Below are 24422 nucleotides of genomic sequence, written 5' to 3' on the forward strand. Positions count from 1 at the left end.
CTCTTCCACAATGCTCCATTCCATTCCCCTCCCCCACCCCAGCTCTCTAGTCCTTCCCTTGTCAAGTCAGCATTCTGTGTCCCTTGAGCGTGCTCAGTCTTCATTGTTTTTTTTAGGAGGGAGGTTATCCCGTTAAGTTTTTTCCTAAAGCTTTTTTTTCTCATACTGCAAACCTGGGGGTTTCCCCAGAGCCTGCCAATACCTCCCTCTTGTGAGTGGGTAGTGTCATTTTGGCTACATAAACAATGATACACACAATCACAAACATCATAAATAGAGAGGGAATGATACCAAAATAATGTTTACCGATTGTATAAGGGAACTATCAGGAAGAGCTGGAAGTTCTCCTTCAGGTGAGTAGCCATCAAGGTTAGCATGTATCTAGCCTATCCTTTTGCTATAAGAACTTTGATGGTTTTATTATTAATTAATTGATTAATTAAATTTATATCCCACCCTTCCTTCCAGAAGGAGCTCAGGGCAACAAACAAAAACATTAAAAGCACTTTCAAACATATTAAAGCATATTAAAACAAAACATCTTAAAAAACATCTTACAAAGCACTTCCAACATAGACACAGACTGGGATAAGGTCTCTACTTAAAAGGCTTGTTGAAAGCCGAAGGTCTTCAGTAGATGTCCAAAGGGTAACAGAGACAGCACCTGTCTAATATTTAAAGTGAGGGAATTCCAAAGTGTTGGTGCCACAATACTAAAGGACCACTTGCTATGTTGTGTGGAGCGGACCTCCTGATAAGATGGTATCTGCAGAAGGCAGTCACCTGCAGAGTGCAGTGATCAGTTGGGTGTATAAGGGTACGAGGTATATAAAGGTTTTAAGTGTACATCTGAACCACACATTTAAAACACTATTATACCACTCTAAACAGCCATGGCTTCCCCCACAGAATCCTGACAAATGTAGTTTGTTAAGTGTACTGAGAGTTGATCAGAGCTATTGAGTTTAAGGACCCAAAAACCTGCTTCAATCTGGAACAAAGTGGTTTAAAATGGACAGATAACCATTTTAACAATAAATCTCTCTTCCCTGGGAACTCTGGGAATTGTAGCTCTGTGAGGGGAACAGGAATCTCCTAATAACTCTCCGCATCCTTAACAAACTACAGTTCCCAGGATTCTTTGGGGGAAGCCCATGGCTGTTAAAAGTGGGATCACAGTGCTTTAAATGTAAGGTGCAGATGTGGCTTAAAAGTCTCTTCAAACTCTGGCATTCTGTGTAAGGGCTCCTAATCACAAATGGTTTAAAAAGTCTGTTGGACAACCACTGACTGATACATTAACCACTGACTGAGGAATTAAGAGACAAGAGACACCAATGAACCACAAATGAATGCATGCTTAAGAGCTGGCACCTTATTTATACAACTCAATTTAGTACATTTTTTGCCCTCAGCATCCAAATTTGTGTCACTCTAATTGGTTCTGTTATCTCAGCAAGCACAGTGCAAATGGAATGATATAGCCGGAGTCTATGGAGAGCTGAAATTAACCTTTAAGTGAATATACACAGCACACTTTAAAATGTTTGTAAAGATACTGGTTATCTAGCAGGTCCTATTAGACACCACTGAGTGTTAGAAACAAATGAGGAACCTAGGGGAATTATCATCCATTACCATTTTATTCTTTTAACTAAATCTGCAACAGTGCCATCTAATTCCCAAAGCTGTTTACAGCCTAAAAACAAAACAAAAAAAGCATAACTAATACAGAGAGGCAATCATCAATCAGAACCAAAACAAAACCAGAAAGATAAAAAAAAAAAAAACACCATGTAACCAGAGGATCAGTCATCAAATCCTAGGAGAGTGGTGGGGAACTGGATCTGCCTAGTGGACCAGGTCTTCTCCCTTAGGCGTCACCAGCCAAATTTGACAGGTGGGCAGGGTCATCCACCTGTCAATCACCTGACATCACAATGACATCAGCAGCTTGCAAAGAGCCCAGCACTGAGCCTTGAAGGTCCAACAATCCGCTAATCATCCAAACACCAATGCACCATGCAAGGGGCTTGCAAAGAGCTCTGTGTTGTTCTTTGAAGTCCTGCTGATCAGTTAGTGCTTCTGAATTCCAGCAGATTAGCCCAAACTCCTTTTTACCTACCCATACTTGATGTCATATATAACGTCAGGCAGTTGTGGTTTGGTCAAAATGGCCTCGCAAAAGGCTGGCAGACATAATTAGGCTTGTGGACTGGAGGTTCCCCTCCCCTATCCTGGACATCAATTCCAATTAACAAAGCCCTTGTTATCAAAGTCCTTGTGAAACAAAAATGTTTTCACCTGTCTCCAAAAACTGGCATATGATGGGGCCAAATGCACATCCTGGAGGAAAGCATTCCACAATTTTGGGGCAGCTATGGAAAAGGCCCTGCTCCAAGTAGATGTTAATATTGCATCTGCAAAAGATGGTGTCCAAAGCAGGACTTTGCTGGCAGACTTTAAACTGCTGAGGAAGAGAATCATATGAGAATATACATCCAGGGCATTTTAGGGATAAATGTGAATGTGACAGACATGCTTGTAATCAAGGCATACTAGATCAGGAGCCTATGAAGTCTACACTCAATGGCAAACCCAGGTTTGCCTTGCATAATATATAAATTGGCCCAAAGGACTCCAACGGCACCAGCTAAGATGGTTCAATTTAACTCAAAGCATCATCTACTACATTTGCTGCTGCTACATCTTAACTTCTTATTGTAAGAGCATTTATTCCCTTGGCAAACTTATTTTACCTTTGCAAAGCAACAAGTCAGACTTGTTTTTTAGCACTCCAAGTTTGTTTGCATATTTGCCTTTAATTTTAGAAATTTAATCAGTGTTAGAAAAAAGCTGAATACGTCTCTTTCAAACATGAGAAGTTTCTTTAAAAAAATAGAAAGGAGGGGTGAACCCAACATATTTGCAATGCATGTTCTTTAAGAAATGGAGGGCGGGGGGAGCTAAGAATTGGCCCTTCTTAAAGTGGGTAGCCAACAATTCCCTCCCATTTCTCAGACACAGGGTGAAATATTATTAAGCTATAGGGAAGCTGTTCAATGAAGTCAAATTTGCACAAGGTCTGCTTGTACACTTTTTGCATATCACATTTACACAGAACACAACCTGGGATGAGGAAACATAGTAACCTAGTGACTGAGCACATACTTTGCACACAAAAGGCTCCTCTCAGGTTCAGTCCCTGGCATCTTCATGCATGGCTGAGAAAGACTGCCATCTGAAACCCTAGAGAGTCAGCACTAGTCCCTTTTGAGAAAACACATGGACCAACGACCTAATTCAGTATAAGCCATCTTCCTATGTTCTGATGTTGGTGGCAATTTGACCTGCGAGCCAGAGATTCTCCACTGCTCCTTTAGATGTCGCAACAAAGCTGGGATACAGGAAGATGTGTCAGCCAGGTCCACCTGCCTGACATTCCACATCACATATGATGTAAGGTAAACAGGGTTGGCATCAGATCACAATGGACCCTCAGGCACCAGATGGCTGCGCCCTCCGTGCATGCACACAATTAAATACACCTGGTCACACCACCCCTTGCGTTGATGCATCAGCGCACAGGCCTGCCATCACCCAAGATGGTGGGAGGGGCATACTGACACACCCACCACTATCTTGGGTGGTAGCAGACATGCACATGCAGCGTGCTTATGCGGCTACACTAGAGGTGGTGTGACCGGGCATATTTAAGTGTGCACCAGCTGTGCATGTGTGGGTGGGGTTAGTATTGTCTGGGAGAGTGGAGCTCCCACACCGCAATCTGTACTACTGTTAGGCTGTGCTTTGCAACCTGATGCTGGCAGGGATTGCAGAGCATGAGCCCCACCCTCCCGGCCCCAGAGGCCTTCGCTCAGTTGCTGACCTGGCCCCCCACCAGCGACAGGCCTGCAAGTAAAGACACAGCTTCCTGCAGAAAGCGGGAGTTGCAGGCACTGCTGATCAGCTGACTGGCAGCGGCTGCAAACCCCTGTACCTTTGCTCACACACTTGGATTTCAAGCCACCCTGACAAAGGAAGCAGGGTTTGCAGGCTGCACCAATGAACTGGCCGTTAGCGCTTGCAAACTCCTGTCTTTGCCCACACGGTTTGATTTCCTTTGCCTGGCTTGTTTGAAGTCTGAACGGCCCAGGAGATGTTGAGGGAGGTTAGGATGCAGCCCACTGGCCAAATCCAATACCCCACCCCTGATCTAAAGCAACAGCTGCTTTCTCTGTTAAAACTTAAATTTAACAGGGACAAGAGCAAAGTTCTACACCCAGGAAAAAGAAATCAAATGCAGTTATAAGATGGGGGATACCTGATCACAAGCTGAATATGAGCCAACAGTGGAATGTGACTGCAAAAAAGGCAAATGCTATTTAAGGTTGCATTAACAGAAACATAATTTCCAAATCGCATGAAGTACTAGTTCCCCTTCATTCAACACTGGATATGCCTCATCTTGAGTACTGTGTCCAGTTCTAGACACTGCACTTTAAGAAGGATGCAGACAAACAAACAAATTCTGAGGAGAGCAACACAGGGGATGGGAAACAAAGCCTTGTGGTGAGAGACTTTAAAAACTGGGCTTGTTTAGCCTTGAGAAGAGCCCTGGCTCCATTTACTCTACCAATCACTTTAGTGGTATAGACATACACACACCCTCCTTCCCAGATGTGTAGGAAAGGTGCAGGGGAAGGAAAAGGAAAATATTCCTTGTTGCCACTCCAGACTGTGGTTTTCTAGCGTTAAGGGCCAGCCTGATCTGCATTAAGTGATGTTGAGCGTGCCGTTCTAAACGGTAGAGCGAAAACAGATTGTCCACAAAGGAAGCATGCGAGAAGCGCCAAATGACGAAAGGGAGGGTAGCGGCGGGGGCAGAGGCAGGGCAACCTCCCCCAGGGAGAATCACATGGTTGCCAGCTGCAGCAAACATCGGTCAAAGGACAGGCAAAGGGGCGAGAGGTGCTGGATCCGGGGGTGGGGGAGCCAGCCAGCCTGCCTCCTCCTGGTGTACAAGACACGCGGAGAGCGGCGGGCGGGCGGGCCGTGGCGCTTGCTGTCTCCTCCGTGGCATCCGGCAGCAGCTCGGCTATCCGCCCCCTCCTCCTCCGCTCGCAAAAGACGCAAAGGGGAGCGGCTCGCGCGCGCTCCCTTCCCACCTCACACAAAAGCCCCAGCGAGCCCAAGGCTCCTGCTTGCACCCGCGTGGCCTTTCCGCGCCGCTCCCTCTCGCCTGGCCATTGTCGCCCCTCGCCTGGGACGCCTCGCGCTCTCCCTAACGCCCCCCTCCCGCGCCGCCTCCGCTTTCGCCTCTCCCACCATCCCATCAGGCTGGACGCCGGCAATGCCGCAGGGACCGGCTCGGGGCGAGAGCTGGCTCCCCACAAGCTCCCCGGCCAGGCCGACCCCGAGCTCCAGCACAGCGCCGCCGCAGCCTCCAGGCTGGGTGGCTCGCCGCCGCCGCCGCCGCCGCTTGCCGTCCCCTCCCTACTCACCCTTTGGAGTGCTCCGTCTCCTCCTCATTGTCGCCGTCGATGCCGCAGGTGTCCTGGTCGTCCAGCTCGAGGCTCTGCTGGCTGGCAGCAGACTCGCTGTCCTCCGCCATCACGGGGGGAAGGTAGGTGGGTGGGAGGGGAGGAGGGACTCTCTGGCTGAAGCCTATGAAAGGCGACCGGCTCGGGCATGCAGGCAGCAACCCGGAGGAGCTCCCCCTAGCTGCTGGCCTCCCCTCACTTTCGTCTTTTCTTTTTGCCAGGCGCAGCCCCACCTCGCCGGGAGGAGATGCCTGTCGTGCTCACCAGGTGGTCAAACACGCGCTTTCTGTCTCTGCGTCCACCCCCCTCATCCATCCCGGGCCGATGGAGGAGTGCTGCTGCCGCTCCTCCTCCCGTTACTGTTGCCATTGTTTTTAGAGGGATGCGAGGTTTACTTGGCTTTGCTTTTTTGGGTAAAAAAATGAGGTGCCCGAACTCATAGCTTGGTAAAAGTACCGTGGGTGCAATCACGCACTGGATGTAACCGACTAATCTGTGAGTATGATGAAGTGGTTAGGGTGCTGGATTGTGACCTGGGAGACCAAGGTTCGAATCCCCACTCAGCCGTGAAGCTCGGGAGACCTGGGCCAGGTACTGTCTCTCAGCCTCATCTACCTCACAGGGAGGGGAGAACCATGTAGGTCACCTTGAGCTCCTTGGAGAAAGGGTGAAATACAGATGTAATAAATAAATAAAAACAATTCAGGGATTCCAAAACTGTGGACCACAGACAAGCTTCATTCAGATGGTGCATGGTGTGTCTGTGAAGAACGGTGTGTGTGTGCAGCAGATTAAATATTCAAATTAATTTTTGATTGTATTTTTATTGCTTCTTTTATTTCTAATTGATTTATATATTGCTTATATGCCGAAATGGCTTCTAAGTGGTTTGCAGCAGAAAAATCAATTATAAAATACTTAGTTAAAATACCTAATTACTATTAAAGCATGAAAACTTTCTTAATTAAAATATACAGTAAAACAAACCAGTTAAAAAAATGAATATTTGTATTTATTATTGTGGTTTATATTGAACTGGGCTCCTGCTGGGAGGAAGGGCGGGATATAAATAAAATAATAAATAAATAAAATTCTATGGAATTCACATTGTAATACAACACAATCTAAGAAATGCAATAAAGTTACAATCAAAAATCCGACAGCGTCTGGCACAGCACATTACAATTGCTACAGCAGGCAGAGAAATCATGAAGTGGTCTGCCAAGACCCTCAGCAATTTTCAAGTGGTCCGTGAAGGGGGAAAAAGTTTGGGAACCACTGGTCTTATTAGTTTACTAAATTGGCATAAATGTGTAATTTTAACTTGTAACTGTATTAGGTATATTTGTTTTAAAACTACTTAGGTTTTGACAGCTTTTATATCAACTTAACGTTTGATTTTATTGGGTTTTTTTCAAAAGCAATACTTTTATGTAAACAGATCAAGTGGTTTAAACATCTTTTTTAAAAAAATGAATTGTGTGAGAAAAGATAATAATTGTAAAAGTTGTGGGTGTGTGCGCAAACCATATTGTTTTAGATTCTTCAAGGCCATGTGGCAGCAATCTTAATCTTAGCAGAGTTTTTTTCTCAAGAGTGGGTGTTTCTTTTTGATTGCCACCTGCAGTTTTTATCTTCTTATGTGTCAGCCAAAAGGTGTGTGGTTGATTAGGTTGATTAGGTTGATTGAAAAGGTGTGTGGTTGAGAGCCTAAAGCTAATAGGAGGGAAGGGTCAAAGCATTATTATTTATCTGAAAAATTTATACCACACTTTTCACCTGTGTCTCAAAGCGGCTTACAAAGAAAAAATATTAATTGTACAAAATTTCAGAACATAGATTAAAATATGAGAAAATAAGAAAATTAACTGTGCATTTTAATCTCTTTTGTAAACTTTGTTGTACACAACCCTGGTATTTTGTAGGAGGGGTGGTCTACAAATAGTTTTAGAAATAAATAAAAACATACTGTGTATTGCTAAATAAACATGATGTCATCAAACAAATTGTCTAAAATTAACACGGGTATTCAAATCAAAGAGGAAAATATTCTACCATAAAACATTAATTACACTCATTTCTTCAAAGGACATAAGACCCTATTGGATCAGGCTGGTCTAGTCCGTGGTTCTGTTCTCACAGTGGTCCTGTGGGCCAGTGGTTTTCAGATTGTGAAGCTGGCCTATTCTAGATGGGGTAGCACTTCCTTGAGAGAACAAGCAGCATAGCTTGGGGAAACTCCTTGATTGTAAGCTGTTGCTTGAGACATGGGCTGCCTCAGTGGCAAGGAGTGCTTATGCCCAGCTCTGGCTGGTTTGGCAGTTCTCACCATTCCTGCACAGAGAGTTTAGTCTCAGTGATCCATGATCTAATATCTTCCTGGATAGATTACTGCAGTGCACTGTACATTGGACTACCCTTGAAGACTGTCCACAAGTTGCAGCTAGTGCTGAATGTCACTACCTGGTTATATTACAGTGCAGCATGAGAAGATCATATTGCATCTCTATCCTCTGTGAGCTACTGGATTCAATGCAAGTTGTTAATGCTAGTCTACAAAGCCCTAAATGACTTTGGATCCAAGTACTTGAAACAGCCCCTTCTCCAGTACTTTCTGAAACAACATCTGTGATCTGGAGGAGAGGCCTGTGAGGCGTCCTTCCCTGGCTCTCCCTGTCAGGTTCCTACCTGCTCGTGGTTACTGCCTGTCTCTAGGCACCACCAGGGACTCCACCAGTCCGGACTGCTCTCTCTTATGATTTCTCTCCCCGCTCTAGCACAGATCTCAACAGATCCCCCTGCTAGGCAACCACCAGTAACGTCCCAATACTAGTATTCCCAGAGACTCTGAATACTGGTATTGTTATTCTCTTCACCGCTGCCACCATTTGTTACAGTTCCCCTTCAGCCTTGGTCATTACCTTACCCTCCCTTCTGGTCTGTGAAACCCCAGCCAAGGATCAGGCCTTTGGTAAACCAAATTAAGTATTTATTACAGATAACAAAGCTAACAAGATTAACAAGATTTCTTCTTAAGGCACATAAGCATATGGTTTTACTCAATACTAATCCAAACTCCACCTCCCTCCTGGTAAACAACTCTCTAAACCCCACCAAGCAATCCACTCTCTTCTCCCCCCAGATTCCACAATTTACCACCTCACATTCACCCAGATTTACCTGTCATCCTTTCATTTATACTGTCAGCCATTTTAAACATTCAGCCAATCATCAAGCATTCTATTGCCCATTCACTCCCCCTCCTCTTTCACTACTTACCATGTATACTCTAAACAACCAGCACTTACCATATATACACTAATATATAGGAACATCACATTTCCCCCCCCCTTAAACAACGGCAGAGTATTATTCCTGTTCCAGGATTTATACGTCGCGTTAACAAATAAAAGTCTCTATGGGGAAAATGTCTTTCTTTGTTCCTCTGTCTGGTCACATCACTGCAGTCCCAGCCATTTGCCTGGAAAGTCCATCGGCCAGTACATTGTCCTTGCCTTTGATGAACTGGAAGTCCACTTGATAGTCCTGTAGGGCCCAGGACCACCTCTGCAGCATAGTGTTATGGTTTTTCATAGTCTGCAACCATAACAAGGCCCAATGATCCGTAGTCACTGTGAATCTTCGTCCCCACACGTATGGGCGCAACTTGTTCAGTCCCCACACGACCGCTAGGCACTCCTTCTGGACCGACGAATAGTTTTTCTCCCTCGGCGTCAGCTTGCGACTCAGGTACGCCACTGGATGTCTAGTGCCTTCTCTCTCCTGTAGCAAGACAACTCCCAGCGCGAGGTCCGACGCATCTGTAGCCACGATGAATGGTTTCTCATAGTCTGGTGCTATTAATATGGGTCCTTGGCACAAGGCTTGCTTCAGTAGATCAAAAGCCTTCTGACATTCATCCGTCCATACCACACGCTCAGAACACTTCTTTGTTAATTCATGCAAGGGGGTTGCTATTTCCCCAAAATTTCTCACAAACTTCCTATAAAATCCAGCCACACCCAGAAATGCCCTTACTTGTTTTTTGGTTAAGGGGATTGGCCACGCTTGTATTGCCTCCACCTTGCTCCATAAGGGGGTGATTTTCCCACTCCCCACCTTATGTCCTAAATAGATTACTTCCTTTAGTCCAAACTGGCATTTCTTAGCTTTTATTGTGAGGCCTGCTTTTCTTAAGGCCTCCAATACTGTTGTCAGGTGGTGGACATGCTCAGGCACCGATTTGCTAAAAATGGCCACGTCATCGATATAGGCCACTGCAAAATCTGACATGCCTCGCAACACAGTATTGATTAGCCTCTGAAATGAACTTGGTGAGTTCCTTAGTCCCATGGGTAAGGTCACAAACTCATATAACCCATCTGGTGTACTGAAGGCAGTTTTGGCTCTGGATTGCTCATCTAGTTCCATTTGCCAAAATCCTTTACAGAGATCTAGTGTAGAGATAATGGTTGCTGCCCCCAATAACTCTAACATAGCGTCTACCCTAGGCATAGGATACGCATCTGGGACAGTAATTTTATTGATTAGCCGATAATCAATGCAAAACCTTGTCGTTCCATCTTTTTTCGGAACCAGGACAATACTTGAGGCCCAGGGACTGATGGATTCCCTGATCACTCCTAATTCCAGCATATCTTCCACCTCCTTTTTGATCTCATTCAAAACTTTCCCATTCGCATGGTACGGAACAGATCTGATTGGGGCATGATCTCCAGTATCAATGGAATGTATAACTATACTGGTTCGGCCAGGTTTGTTGCTAAAGAGATTCCTATAGGTTTTCAAAACTCTCAGAATCTCTTCTTTTACTTCCTCCTCTACCTCCTCTGACCATTCCACTTGATCTACCCCTCCTTTGTCTTTGCTTTCCTGTACCAAATCTGGAAGTTCAGGCCCACTTCCCTCAGGGAATAAGGTAACTTGCAACACCTGTGCATCCCTGGTATGGTAAGGCTTCAACATATTTACATGAACCACTTTGCTTTTGTTTAATTGGTCTGTGGTGATTACATATGTCACTGTGTCAAGCCTTTCTCTGATGGTATATGGTCCTTCCCAGTTAGCCTGTAATTTGTCATGTTTCCTGGGTATGAACGCCATAACCATATCTCCCACATCATACACACGTTCTCTGGCTGTTCTGTCATACCAGTAACTTTGCTTCTCCTGTGCATGACTCAAATTCTCTTTCACTACTTCCATCATTGATGTTAATTTATTGTGGAATTCCAATACAAAATCTACTACAGAAGTTTTGTACTCTCCCAGAGTTCCTTCCCATGAATTTTTTAGCAGTTCCAAAGGTCCCCTCACTTTTCTAGTAAACATTAGTTCAAAGGGTGAGAAGCCTGTTGACTCCTGAGGGACTTCTCTGTATGCAAATAAGAAGCATCCCAAACGTTCATCCCAGTCTTGTGGGTGATCTTGAACATAGCTTCTTATCGTGCCCTTCAAAACTCCATTGAATCTCTCAGTTAGCCCATTAGTGGCGGGATGGTAAGTAGTGGTCTTTAGATGTTTTAGACCACAACATTTCCACATACATTACATCACTTCTCCCATGAATACACTGCCTTGATCTGTCAGCACTTCATGAGGGAAACCCAGCCTCATAAAGATTTTTAATAAAGCCTCTGCCACTACAGGGGCTTCTACAGATCTCAGTGCTTCTGCGTCTGGGTACCTGGTGGCAAAATCCACCACCACCACTAGATATTTCTTGCCATGCCTTGTGGGTTTGGAAAAAGGGCCCACCAAATCTATTCCCACTCTATAAAAGGGTTGTCCAATTATAGGAAGGGGCTTTAAGGGTGCCTTGGTCTTTACTCCACTCTTTCCCACCTTTTGGCATATTCCACAAGATAGACAATGTTGTTTTACATCCTTGGAGATATTTGGCCAATAATAATGTGCAGCCAATCTCCTCTTGGTCTTTTTTATTCCCAGATGTCCTGCACATGGGACATTGTGGGCTACCTCTAGCAATCTGGTTCTGTATTTGCTAGGTACTATCAATTGCTTCACTGGTTCACATTCATCCTTTCTTTCAGCAGGCATCCACAGTCTATATAAAATCCCATCCTCACACACAACTTGATTCCTCAGTTTGTCAGTGAAAGGAATCTGTTGGGCCAGAGCCTGTTCCTTTATTTGATTCAAACTGGTATCGTTATGCAGCTCTTCCCTGAATTGATCTGCTTCTTCCCCAGAGACCACTTGATACAGTTTGTCTTCTACAGCAGGCCTGCTAGTGGTTGCTATGGTGACCTGAGGCTGGTTAACAGATTCCACCCTGTTTGTTTCAGCCCCCCTTAATATGGCTTCTTTTTCTCTGCCAATTTGCTGTCTGGTCACTAAATAGATCTTTCCTTGGGCGCCCATTACATCCCTTCCCAGTATTACTGGTTCTTGTTGCTGGGCATTAATGCCTACTTTATATCGGCCCTCTCGGCCTCTCCAAGTCATTTCCACCAGGGCCACAGGCAAACTTTCTGGTTGACCCCTCACTCCTTGGATAGTCACAGTTTCCTGAGGTAATATTACCTCAGATTTTATTAAATCTGGCCTCAGTAATGTCTGAGCGGCACCAGTATCAAGCAATGCCCAATAATTTGCCCCTTGTACTCTCACTTCCTCTCTCAGACTTGAATCAAGGTCTGTTACTTCTGTCCAGTTTATCTGGCAAAACTGAACCTTTTTCGCTGTTTCTAAAGCCTTGGGCTCTGTTTTCACTGCCCTTGTCTGAGCAGGATTACTACTGGAGTTGGTAACCTCACATTGAAAACGTAGGTGCCCCGGTCTACCACATTTGTAGCATAATTTCTTCTCACTTTTAGGGTACACAGATCCACTCTGGGGTGTCCTGTGCCCTTCAGATTTTAATGGAGGACTCACTCGCTGTGCTACCACATCCCTTCTGCCAGCACTATATGGTCTGGGTTTAAACTCTCTTGATGTTTTCCCCACCCAGCCAGTTCTATTGGAGGCGAAGTGATCCGCCATCTCTGTGGCCTCCTGCACAGATGTAGGGGAACGGTCTTTGACCAGGAGCCTTATTTCTGGTGGTAACTGATGGTATAATTGATCCAGTATCATGTGGCTTTTTACCTCTTCCACTGACTGAGCTTTGGCACTACTCATCCACTTTCCAAATATATCCATCAACTTTGCTCCCAGTTCCACAAAAGACCTCCCTGTCTGTATCTGGCAATTTCTAAAAAGCTTTCTAAAATAATCAGGCCCCAGTCTGAATCTTTTAAACACTGCTTCTTTGAATTCAGCATAGGTGACGGGCCTGTCTGAGGGGAAATATTGGTATACCTCAGCCAATTCCCCTTTAATCAGGTTTGATAAATACTGCATGTATTTATCGTCAGGTAGCCCCCACAACTGAGCTGCTCTTTCAAAGGTGCTGAGGTAAATTTGAGGATCTTGACCAGGCTCATAGACAGCGAAGTCCTTTGGAGTAATTTTTATTTTTGCTCCATCTCTGTCTTTCCTTGTCTCCTCAGAGTGAAATTTCTCTCTATCAAATTTTAACTTTTCTACTTGTAATTCAGCATCCAATGCTCGTTGCTTCTCCCTCTCCTCAAACCCCAATCTCATTCTCTCAATTTCCAACTCCCTCTGTTTTTCCTTCTCTGCACCTTCCATCCTCAATCTCTCAGCTTCCAACTCCCGCTGTTTATCTTTTCCCTCAGCCTCCATCCTCAATCTCTCAGCTTCCAACTCTCTCTGCTTGTCTTTTTCCTCAGCCTCCATCCTCAATCTCTCAGCTTCCAACTCTCTGTTTTTCCTTCTCTGCACCTTCCATCCTCAACTTCTCTCTCAAGTACTCTATATAAGCGGGATTGCTTATATATCCTTCTGGGGTCTCTTCTCTGACAGGTTGTTTTTGCTGGGCAGTTGCAAATCCTATAAGTGCTACCCTCAATTCATCTACCCCTTTACCCTCATGAGGTAAATTGAATGTTATGCACTTCTCCACCAGCTCCTCTCTTTTCATTTTTATGTATTCAGCCATGGTGTTTGAGTTCACTCACTCTTTGCCACACACTCTTTGCCAGTCACTCTCACAAGAAATCTTGTTTTGTTATTTCTGTTTGCCACACAACTATTAGGGATTGTCTAGTATTCGTATCTCACTGCTACAGCCAACACCTGTGACGTAGTCTCATTTGTCACCACGTGTCTTTGGGACTCTCTTTGGTTCGTATCTGGATTCTCTGTTGTTCGTATCCCACCGCTACTGACACCACATGTGATGCGTCCTTCCCTGGCTCTCCCTGTCAGGTTCCTACCTGCTCATGGTTACTGCCTGTCTCTAGGCACCACCAGGGACTCCACCAGTCCGGACCGCTCTCTCTTATGATTTCTCTCCCCGCTCTAGCACAGATCTCAACAGATCCCCCTGCTAGGCAACCACCAGTAACGTCCCAATACTAGTATTCCCAGAGACTCTGAATACTGGTATTGTTATTCTCTTCACCGCTGCCACCATTTGTTACAGTTCCCCTTCAGCCTTGGTCATTACCTTACCCTCCCTTCTGGTCTGTGAAACCCCAGCCAAGGATCAGGCCTTTGGTAAACCAAATTAAGTATTTATTACAGATAACAAAGCTAACAAGATTAACAAGATTTCTTCTTAAGGCACATAAGCATATGGTTTTACTCAATACTAATCCGAACTCCACCTCCCTCCTGGTAAACAACTCTCTAAACCCCACCAAGCAATCCACTCTTTCTCTTCTCCCCCCAGATTCTACAATTTACCACCTCACATTCACCCAGATTTACCTGTCATCCTTTCATTTATACTGTCAGCCATTTTAAACATTCAGCCAATCATCAAGCATTCTATTGCCCATTCACTCCCCCTCCTGTTTCACTACTTACCATGTATACTCTAAACAACCAGCACTTACCATATATACACTAATATATAGGAACATCACAAGGCCCTACTCATGGTCCCATCAGTAGGACTCGCATGAGACCTGAGAACAGCGCCTTCTCAGTGGCAGCACCCCATTCTCTTGATGCCCTCCAGATATTGTTGGACTCTTGACTCCCAACATCAGCTCCAGCCAGCATGGCTATTGATCAGGGATGATTGATGTTGTGTAGTCTAACATCATCTGGAGAGCAGCAGATTGGGGGAGGCTGTTCTAATGATTAATGTGGCCCTAATCACACACTTTTTGATTGACTAGAAATGCATCTCTGTTGACTAAAAAGATGTCTCTGATTAATCAATCACCAGATTTTAATTTTAATACTTTTTATTTTTTAATACATGACATGTATAAAATGCAGATATAAGCATATATAAGTTTCCTCTCGAGGGAATGGGGAATGCCTCTTCCAATCTAAAATAATGCCTGCTGGCATACATGGATACATAATCTAAAAAAAAGATTCTATACTCCCACCCCCTTTAGAATAATTCCCCCATGCATATTTAATCAACCAATTAAAAGAGTAATTGACTAGCACCTGTTTGATTTTCAGATTTTTGAAAAAAATGATTGACAGCCTAACAATTATAATTCTCCAAAACAAATCACTCATGCTCCTTATTCAGGCATGATGATAATGTATATACCCAGATTACGCTCTTACTCTGGGTTAATTAATCTTGAATTGTTGCTGTTATTCTTTTTTGTGCCTATTGGGGTTTTTTTACTCACATGCAGGGTTGACACTTTGTTTTTTTAAAAAATTCCAATACTTCAGTTGAGTTTTTCTGAGCATATGCACACTGCATTCCACAAACAAGAGCCTTTTATTTAAAAAAAAGGTTTTTAAACCATAATAACCCTGATCATATTCAAAGGCAAATGTTCTCTTGTCTGCCCATCCATGCTGTGAAATTTGGTCTTCTGCACCCAGCCTTCATCTTGCCTGCTGATGGCAGTCCCACAGGCGATATTGCAAGGATGGGGAAATGTTTTTCAGCCTGAGGGTTGCATTCCCTTCTGGGCAACCATCCAAGGGCCACATACCAGTGGTGGAAACAACAAATGTTAATTTTTGTCTTTGTGCAGTAGGCTAGTTTCTACACACTCTCACACACCCCTCTCTCATCTCTATCCAGGCACGCGAAAGGGATCATCGGAGTTCAAGGATGCATTTCAGCCAGACAAAAACACTCAAAGAAGACGAGAAGCAGGGGTGATAAATGTGGCCTGGTAGTGTGGCTAGAGTTCCGAGGGCCAGACAGAAAGGCCTGGAGGGCCACATTTAGACACTAGGCCTGAGGTTTCTAACCTGCAGTACTGGGTCGGAAACAGGCTAGAACGAGATGCAGTGCTTTACACCACTCCTAGCTGGGCTGCCAATCTGATTTGGTAGTCCATTGTCACTCTCTGGTTGTTACACCTTTTAACATGCCATCCAGTTCCTCTCCCTGCCCCGTCAAACACATAGGACCTACTTTAAGTGGTGGGGCTGTGATGATTCTCTTGTTCTGGTAATGACAATAAGGCACTGACAGGCAGGAGTCAGCTTCATACAATCCCACAAATAGTGTACGGTGCAGAAGTGTGGGGTGGGGAAAATGCCTTCAAACTAAAGATCATTCCAATTTCTTTATGAGGTCAATCTTGAATCTCCCCACATGGCACTTCCATTGTCGTGATGAAATTTGAAGTTGGGTTCCCTCCCCCCCCCAATTGTCCAGGGTTTACACTACCTTGCTTCTGTACTGGTTGAAATGACAGCATACATCACATACAAGGTTGCACCCCAAAAATGTTATTTGGAGCAAGTCTTTAATATATCTGAACTAAGCTGGGCCAATAAATCCAAACCCCTTATTATCAAATATGGACTGATCAGTGATGCTTTCAAGGTTGCTACCCTTACAGTTACAAAGCAGTGTATTAAAAATAAAGAGTGGGACCTTTTGCTACCTAGATGTCATCTCCAAAGTATGAAATTCTCACCATTTTATTATTCTGTGAAATCCAATTATGGTCTTCTAGATTTTTAAAACTTTATCAGTTGATGTGTTGGGAAAGGTATTTACAGCTTTGCAATTTCAAACTATGCCCACAGCATATTTGGATGGGAAATATGACAGAATACCTGTAAATTGTTGTTTGTGTATCTATGACCGTGGAGAGATGGAAAATATTGTTCATTGTGCTCTTTATTTGCTCCCTGTATAGTTCTCCCAGGGAGAGATTTCTCAAAGGAATTCTCCAGGGTTTTTTTTTTAATAATAGGGAGAACATCTGTAACTTGTTGATAAATGGGGATAAATACCTGACATATAAGGTCTCTGTGTTCATCTTAGCAGCTCAACAGATCAGACAGAAATTCACTGGATAACACAGGTCCCGTGCACTGGTGACCACCTGTGCTAATATGCATTTCCATGCCATTTGTAATTTTGTGATGACCGATGGTTTCTAACAAATAAACTAGACTGACAAGACTGGCACAGCTTCACACAAGAGAACCCCAAGCACTGGAGGGAGAGGAAAGGGAGATGTAAGGCCGCACAGGTGGGCAGTGTGTGTGTCAGTGTTATTCCGAAGGTAGATGTAGAGAGAATTCGAGTTTCTCCAACCTTTCTCCTGGATTGATTGCGCTTTCGTAGGCCGTGTCTATCCTCCTTTCCATTGCCATATAGATGACAATATGTTTCCTCCAAAGTAAATCGCGCTATCTGACACACTACATAACAAGCATTTTTGTTTTAGGGGGAGGAAGGGTACTTCTCTATCAGCATCACATCTGTTCCAGTCTGTCTACATTGGGTCTCATGATGTTAGGCTTTACACATATGCTGCCATACGCAAAGCAGCAAAAATCAGTTGCTTCAGACTTCTGTGTTTGCACAGGCCTTCCCTTACCTGTAAGACTGGACCCTGTTTTAAGTGTTTGAATCCCCTGCATTCCTGTTTTATTTGCTTTCATATGCTTTTACACTGTTATTGATTTTCAGTTGTATTTTTGTTTCAGTGGTATTGTTTGTTTTTATACTGTACACTTCTTAGAGATCTTTAAAATGTTAAGTGGTTTGTACATGCCATTAATTAATTAATAAATATCTCAAAGTGGCCTCTAAGCTACAGGATGAAGATGTTAACATGATGCACTTCCTGGTTCCTGCTTTCACATCTTTCACTGCCATGAAAAATAAAATATGGTCACATCAGTGTTTGAAAAATGTGGATGCAGAACAAAACTGCAAAGCTGTAAAACCCACGTCGGGGAAATTTCTGTGCAAGCATCCACACTGCATGTGTGGTGTTATCTGCAACCTGAGCTCCTCGTGGTTAAGAGATGGGGCTCCAAATGACCATCTGCATAAGAACTGGGTCCACTGGATCGGGGCCAATACATTTGGCCTATTGTGTGAAATTAAGCCCACATTTAATTATTTACATGCTGTTAAGCATGCTACCCTAAAGCAATGTGCCATTGTTTACATCAGGGATGGGAAACTGTGGCCCTCCAGATGTTGTTGAACTTCCACTCCCATCAGCCCCATCAGCATGACCGAGGGTCCGGGATGATAGGAGTTGCCATCCAATAACATCTGGATGGTCACAAGTTCCCCACTCCTGGGTTACATGAACAGAGTTGCCTGAAGTTATAGATGGGGTTCACAATGACAGGGCTGTGCTAAGGAGAGCCCTGTTGGATCAAAGCAAAGACCTATCAAATCCAGGATTCAGTTTCCCTTGGTGGCCAATCAGATGCCTATTGATAGCCACAAACAGGAGTACCATGGCCCTTTCCCGCTATTGTTCCCCAGCAGCTGGCATCGGGAGGCAGCCTCTGTTCCTAGAGGTAGTATAACACAGCCATTATGACAAGCAGCCATTGGATCTCTTTAATATTATCCTCTATGAATTTGCCTAATTCACTTTTACAGCAATCTAAGTTGGTAGCCATCACCACATCTTGCGGTAGCAAATTTCAATCTTTTAACTTTCCCAGTGGCCAACCAGATGTCTCTCGGAATATATTTTAGATGGAAGAAACACCTGCCCCTCCCCAAGCCTCCCAATATTTTTGTAAATGAGATCTTACAATGAGATGGTACAAAACACGGCGGCTCGTTTACTTACAAATAGCCGCCGTTATGATCATATTACCCCAGTGTTATACAATCTCCACTGGCTTCCAGTTATTTTCCGGGCTCAATTCAAGGTGTTGGTATTAACCTTTAAATCCCTATACGGTTTCGGCCCAGTATACCTGAAGGAGCGCCTCCACCGTCATAAAGTGTGCCGCCCTACAAGATCTGCCACTCAGGGCCTTCTCTCGGTTCTGCCGACTAAAGTGGCTAGGTTGGTGAGGACTCGAGAGAGGGCTTTTTCTGTGGCAGCCCCCACGCTTTGGAACTCCCTCCCAATGGATCTTCGACATGCCCCTTCCCTAGATATATTTCGCCGGGGCCTGAAAACTTGGCTATTCCATCAGGCCTTTATGACCTTTGAGACTTCCAAGGTGAACTAGTCCTAGAACTGTAAAAACAATCTACTAAATACTGTAATTTTTGTATTATACTGTACTGGCTATATTGTTTATTGTATTTTATTATGTTTTATTGTAAGCCGCCTAGAGTGGCCATTGGCTAGATAGGCGGCCTATAAATTAAAGTTTATTATTATTATTATTATTATCTTTTTGCAACCAGGCTATTCCTTAATCTTCATTCAGTGTGGAATGCTCCTATTCAGGGTTCCAATCTGCCAGTCATTTCCTTCTCTAGGATACTCCATTCCATCTCTCCCCTACCTACCCGGACTGCCTGTTTTTTCCTTTCCCCAACAGTTTGCTAGTAGCCTCTCCATGTCTTGATCTGTTTTAGAGGCCCTACTTAGGTGTTTGCCTACAAAGACAATTAGGTTGGTGGGCACAATGAACAGGGCTTTCTCAGCAGTGGCCCTACAGTTATGGTACTTGATTCTTTATAAGTTAGGCAAGCTCCATTCCTCAGCACCAGGTGTGGGGAACCTTTGGCCCTCCAGGTGTTGCTGAACTACAACTTCCATCAGACCCAGCAAGCATGGCTAATGGCCAGGGATGATGGGAGTTTTAGTCCAACAACGCCTGGAGGACCAAAAATTCCCCACACCTGCTCACCATCTTTAATCGGGCTTTGAAGACCTCTATCTTTTTATTGCTGCTTTTAATGGCTAGTCTGATTTTTTGGTACAGTCATGTTAGTTCATGCTGGCTTTAGTAATATTTTATAATGATTAAAATGTAATGAAATGTGTTTAATCTGATTTCAAAGGTGTATTATGGTTTATTTCTGTACATGTTCATAAAACCTCTTTGGGAAGCATTTTTAAAGCATTCTATAAATCTTTTAAATTAAAAAAAATCATACATAGTGACTCTGAATATTGTACCAGGTTTCTGTATTATAGATTTGATTTCTTAAATTAGGATTGTTACTTTTATTTGGGTAGCTGTTTTTTCCCCTAGAAGTGCTTCATTTGTACACAGTAATTACCATTCGGTGTGTTAATGGCCTTTGCTTGAAATAATAAAACTGCCAGAAATCAGCTAACGAAAAGCACAACGGAGCTAGTGCTGCTGTTTATTGAGCCGTAACCTAATCCTTGGTGGGTAACTGAGGTTTATTGCGAAGAGTTACTATCAAAAGGCTGCCGGCCTGGTTAATTGCAAACGATGCTCCTGGTGCCAGCAGCTAGGTCAAAAAGACAACTGTGGAACAATCAAATGGCTGTCTAGAGAAGCAGAGTGCCAACACAAGGAATGAAAAGCAAAGTTCAAAGTTGTTTAGGTATTACAGGCATTTCATCAGTCACTCAAGAAATGGGCAGAATGCATTGGTTTTGGTTAAGACATAAATAAAAGCTGGGCTGCTACAGAGACATTGAGGTTCTTCTCTCCAGGTGTGGCCTAGCTCTCTTCCTTTAAGCTATTTGCTTTGTGGGCACTTTCTGTAGTGAGCCTGCTCTCTGCTTATAGAATAAGCTTTCTGAGGCATAGACTGGTGTGTGTCAGTGGATGGCCATGTCTTTGAAGATAGTGATCTCTCTCTCTCTCTCTCTACATTTCCAGTTTGCATGATGCACTAAACCAAACCATGGTTTAGTGTGAAGATGTGAGTCTGTGGGCTCATGGAGAGGTCCTCTAGTCATTCTGCTGCTGCGCTAAGCCATGGTTTCGACATACCTTATTGTCCAAACCCAGGCTGTTGGACTCACTCCAGGTAAACCATGAATTGTAACAAGTTATAGCTTGTGATTTGTTTGGAAGAAACTATGAGCCCCAGTTCAGACGGCATGCTAAGCCAAACCATGGCAGCAGCACAATTGTAGCATGATGGAGCAAAGTGGGTACAACCTCCTTTCTGGGAGCCCATGCTTGCTCCTTTGTGCTAAGCCATGGTCTGGCTTAGTGTTATGTATGTTTTAAAAATATACCACTATTAAAGAATGTCGTGCTATCTAAAATGACAAAGAGCAAAATGTCCCTTTCTTTTAACCCATACAACCACCATATAACCCAAACAGAACCTTCGATGTGTATTGCTCTCATCTGATATATTCTTTACTGTGGTTCACATAATTTGACGTGATGGGGGTGGGGGGAGAGAAATGGCTGAATAAGTTCCTCTAAGTAAGCCAAAACAATACTAAAGATAGCAAATAATCTAATTCTGCAGCCAACCCCAGGAAAGAGTTCAGCACCCAACACAGATGCAGGAAGAACTTCATGTAGGCAAAAGCAGCACTTTCCATATTGTTGTAAGAATCAGAGGAGCACTTTCTGTTACATGTGTGTAAAGAACGATCACTGGGATGTTGTTCTAAAAACACCAGACTCAGATGTTCTTATTACATCGTCCTAGAGTGTACATATTCCAAACTTAGAATTATGGACGAGTATGCTTCTGGAAGTCATCTCCCCTATCTATCTAGGCATATATCCAATTCAAATCTTCCTGAAAGTATTGGTGACCAGCAGGAACACACTCTTGTGTGTGTGTGTGTGTGTCCACTCCGGAACTTTTTTTTTTAGCAGTGACGTCATCTTCAGGGATCTTATTGGCCAGTGTGATCATCTTTTTTGGGGGGGGGGAAGAATACAGGAAATGCTGAATTTGTTCAGTTACCTGGTAATAACCTTTCCAGCACTGTTTTAAAGTACCAGGTCTTTGCATTAAATATGTAATAAAATAACCCAATTGCTGTGCAATCTGTTATAAACAATTCCAAATATTGGTGTAAAGATATACCACATAATGATGGGGTTCAGGCTTTAAATGAGTTCCTTAACACCAGAGATACGAACAATCCTCCAACAGAGGTTCTCACACTACACTAGTTCTGACTTGCAACAACTTTACATTTAATGGAGAACACTACCTCCAACTACAAGGCACAGCTATGGGGACTCGCATGGCTCCATCATATGTGAATCTCTTCATGGGTAAACTGGAACAAGAGATCCTCAAAAAGGCCATCAACAAACCACTTATATGGTGGCGATACATTGATGATATCTTTATGGTCTGGACAAATGGTAAAGAGAGTTTAGAACAATTGAAAAATTACATCAACTCTATCCATCCATCTATTAAGTTTACATTTAATAGTACAAATGACAATCCACACATCCCTTTTCTGGATGTCCTTCTCACCATTGAAAACAACAAAATAGCCACTGATCTCTACAGTAAACCCACTGATGCCCACACCTATTTAAACTGGAAATCCTGCCATCCTAAGCATATAAAGAAAAACATTGTGTATAGCTTAGCTCTTAGAATTAAACTTATTTGCAACACTGAAGATAAATTCCAGAGAAGGATCAGTGAACTTAAACACCTTCTTCGAAGAGGATATTCTCCACATATTATCAACTGCAACATCCACCGAGCCTCCATTCTGTCCAGAGAAAACCTTCTCCATCATACTGAGGTGTCAAAAAGCAGAGAGCAACAGATTCCATTTGTGGTAGATTTCCATCCAGCATCTCCTAACTATCACCGAGCAATCAGGGAGAGCTAACCATTGCTGGCAAACTCTGAGCATCTTACTAGAGCCATCAGCAGGCCTCCCGTTATAGCATTTCGCCAGCCTCCTAATTTGTGCAGACTGTTAGTGAGAGCTGTGCTTAAGCCACCTATCACCAATCCAGGGTCTCATCCTTGTCACTCCAAACGCTGTATCACCTGTGTGTACCTCAGGGAGACAGCTACTTTCAAAAGCACTAGGACTGGCAGAGCATATTACATCAGACAGAACATCACCTGCAGGTCCTGCAATATAATTTACATCATCGAATGCAAAAGACCAGGATGTCATATCCAATACGTAGGAAAAACCACAACTGACCTACACACACGCTTCAGAAACCACAAATCGGCAATCTTAACACAAAAAGTGGAGCAACCAGTTACAAAACATTTCAACATTGAGGGTCACAGCCTATTGGGACTTTTCTAGAACACCTTTAGAGATGCCAACAGATCCAGCAGCACTGACTAAAAGGGAGAACTTTTGGATATACTCTCTGGATGCATTGGCACCACATAGCCTGAACCTGGAGGACAGTACCACCACTACTTAGCTTCTGCAAATGAAGCCCTCTGAGCATTCCACCCTCAAAGCTCTATAACTGCCATCTTGGTAACAGCATTTGTGTGTTAGCAGCTGATGAAGGCGGAAGCTGAAACATTTTGTTAATACAATAAAAACCTCTGTTTTGTTAATCACAATTACGTTCATATATTTTAAGGTGATGAACAGAATCTTTATAGGGATCCAGAGCAAGCTTGAGTGAAGTTCTGTTTGTTGCTTTCAAAACTGTCTATTTATCTATCCACTTGAGATTGGCATATAGACAGACAGACAGATAGATATGGCAGATGTGGTGGTCCTCAGACCATTACAAAATGGAAGGTGGCTGTTTATCCTTCCAAGTGCAAAGTATAAGGGTAGGATAAAAGTTTAATTATTCTTAATAATAATGTGATAAGAACAGTAATAATGATCATACCACATCCAATGAGCATTTGTACTATATGTGGGACTGACCCAAACATGTAAACCAAAGAAAGTGACATAAGGGAAGTGCATTTCCACATGTGAGATGTTTGTATTTATCTCATTTTAAAATTTTCCCTTCTGTGTGTAAATGTTTAAAGATTCAAAAGCACAGTTGTTCTGCACATCACCTGAGAAGCTTTTAGGTGTGGTCCACAATTGTTTCCCTTACACATGGGTTATCAGTCCCATCTAGTACAGTAAAGGCAATTCATCCATTGTATGATGAACTGCAGATGCCTCTGCTCCAAAACAAGCTCACCAACCCTGAGGCTGAAAATGACTTATTCTGTCTTTCTCCACCACAATGCAGCAATAACAGAACCCAGAGCCCCATCCAACTACTGAAATAAGGGGTGAGGAGACATCTGACCTCCAAACTATAAAGTGTCTTTCACTTTCCAAGATGGTGGTGGTGGACAGCAAGGAGAGGCGGCTGAGGATGTGTGGTGTGAAGGAGGCCAGAAAAAAACAGCATTCCAAGGGAGATCCAAGAGTAGACCGTGCCAACCAACTCCCAAATGATCCCCAACACCCTGACCTGGGTCCTCTGCTCTACCAAGAGAGAAGAAGAGAGGGAACCCTTGACTACACTAGCTGAGGGAAGTGCCATTTAAGTTACTCCAGGGTTCACTGGTGAGGAGCTGAAGAAAGCTCTGAGGAGCATCTTCTTTGCTTTTGTTTGTTTGCTCCCCTGGGTGAGGGAAGGAATTTGGTACCAGTGGCCTTTTTGATATTCCCTTCTACCCTGCCCCAATATTATTTTTTTTGAAGAACAAAAACAAAGACAGTAAAATTGTACATC

At 43.6% G+C, this 24422-nt stretch overlaps 1 protein-coding gene and 1 long non-coding RNA gene across 4 annotated transcripts in view; one reads left to right on the top strand and one right to left on the bottom strand.

Moving 5' to 3' along the window:
• The window catches only part of NMT2 (N-myristoyltransferase 2), a 57249-nt gene extending 51470 nt beyond the window's left edge, over nucleotides 1-5779 (bottom strand). Inside the window, exon 1 of one of the 3 annotated variants that reach the window (XM_061587763.1) lies at nucleotides 5505-5779. In XM_061587763.1, the coding sequence (XP_061443747.1) occupies nucleotides 5505-5614 (110 nt within the window). In that variant the 5' untranslated portion in view covers nucleotides 5615-5779. Of the gene's footprint in view, nucleotides 1-2304; nucleotides 2453-5504 lie in introns of those variants that run through there. The other 2 variants (XM_061587761.1, XM_061587762.1) reach the window with 2 other exon arrangements.
• Nucleotides 5508-21714, top strand: LOC133365586 (uncharacterized). Its single transcript, XR_009758250.1, has 4 exons — nucleotides 5508-5626; nucleotides 5765-6038; nucleotides 20625-20775; nucleotides 21232-21714. It is a non-coding gene; the product is annotated as an uncharacterized LOC133365586 (long non-coding RNA).
• The last annotated feature ends 2708 nt before the right edge of the window (nucleotides 21715-24422 follow it).

Source organism: Rhineura floridana, chromosome 10 (genome assembly GCF_030035675.1).
Source record: "Rhineura floridana isolate rRhiFlo1 chromosome 10, rRhiFlo1.hap2, whole genome shotgun sequence".
Taxonomy (NCBI): Eukaryota; Metazoa; Chordata; class Lepidosauria; order Squamata; family Rhineuridae; genus Rhineura; species Rhineura floridana.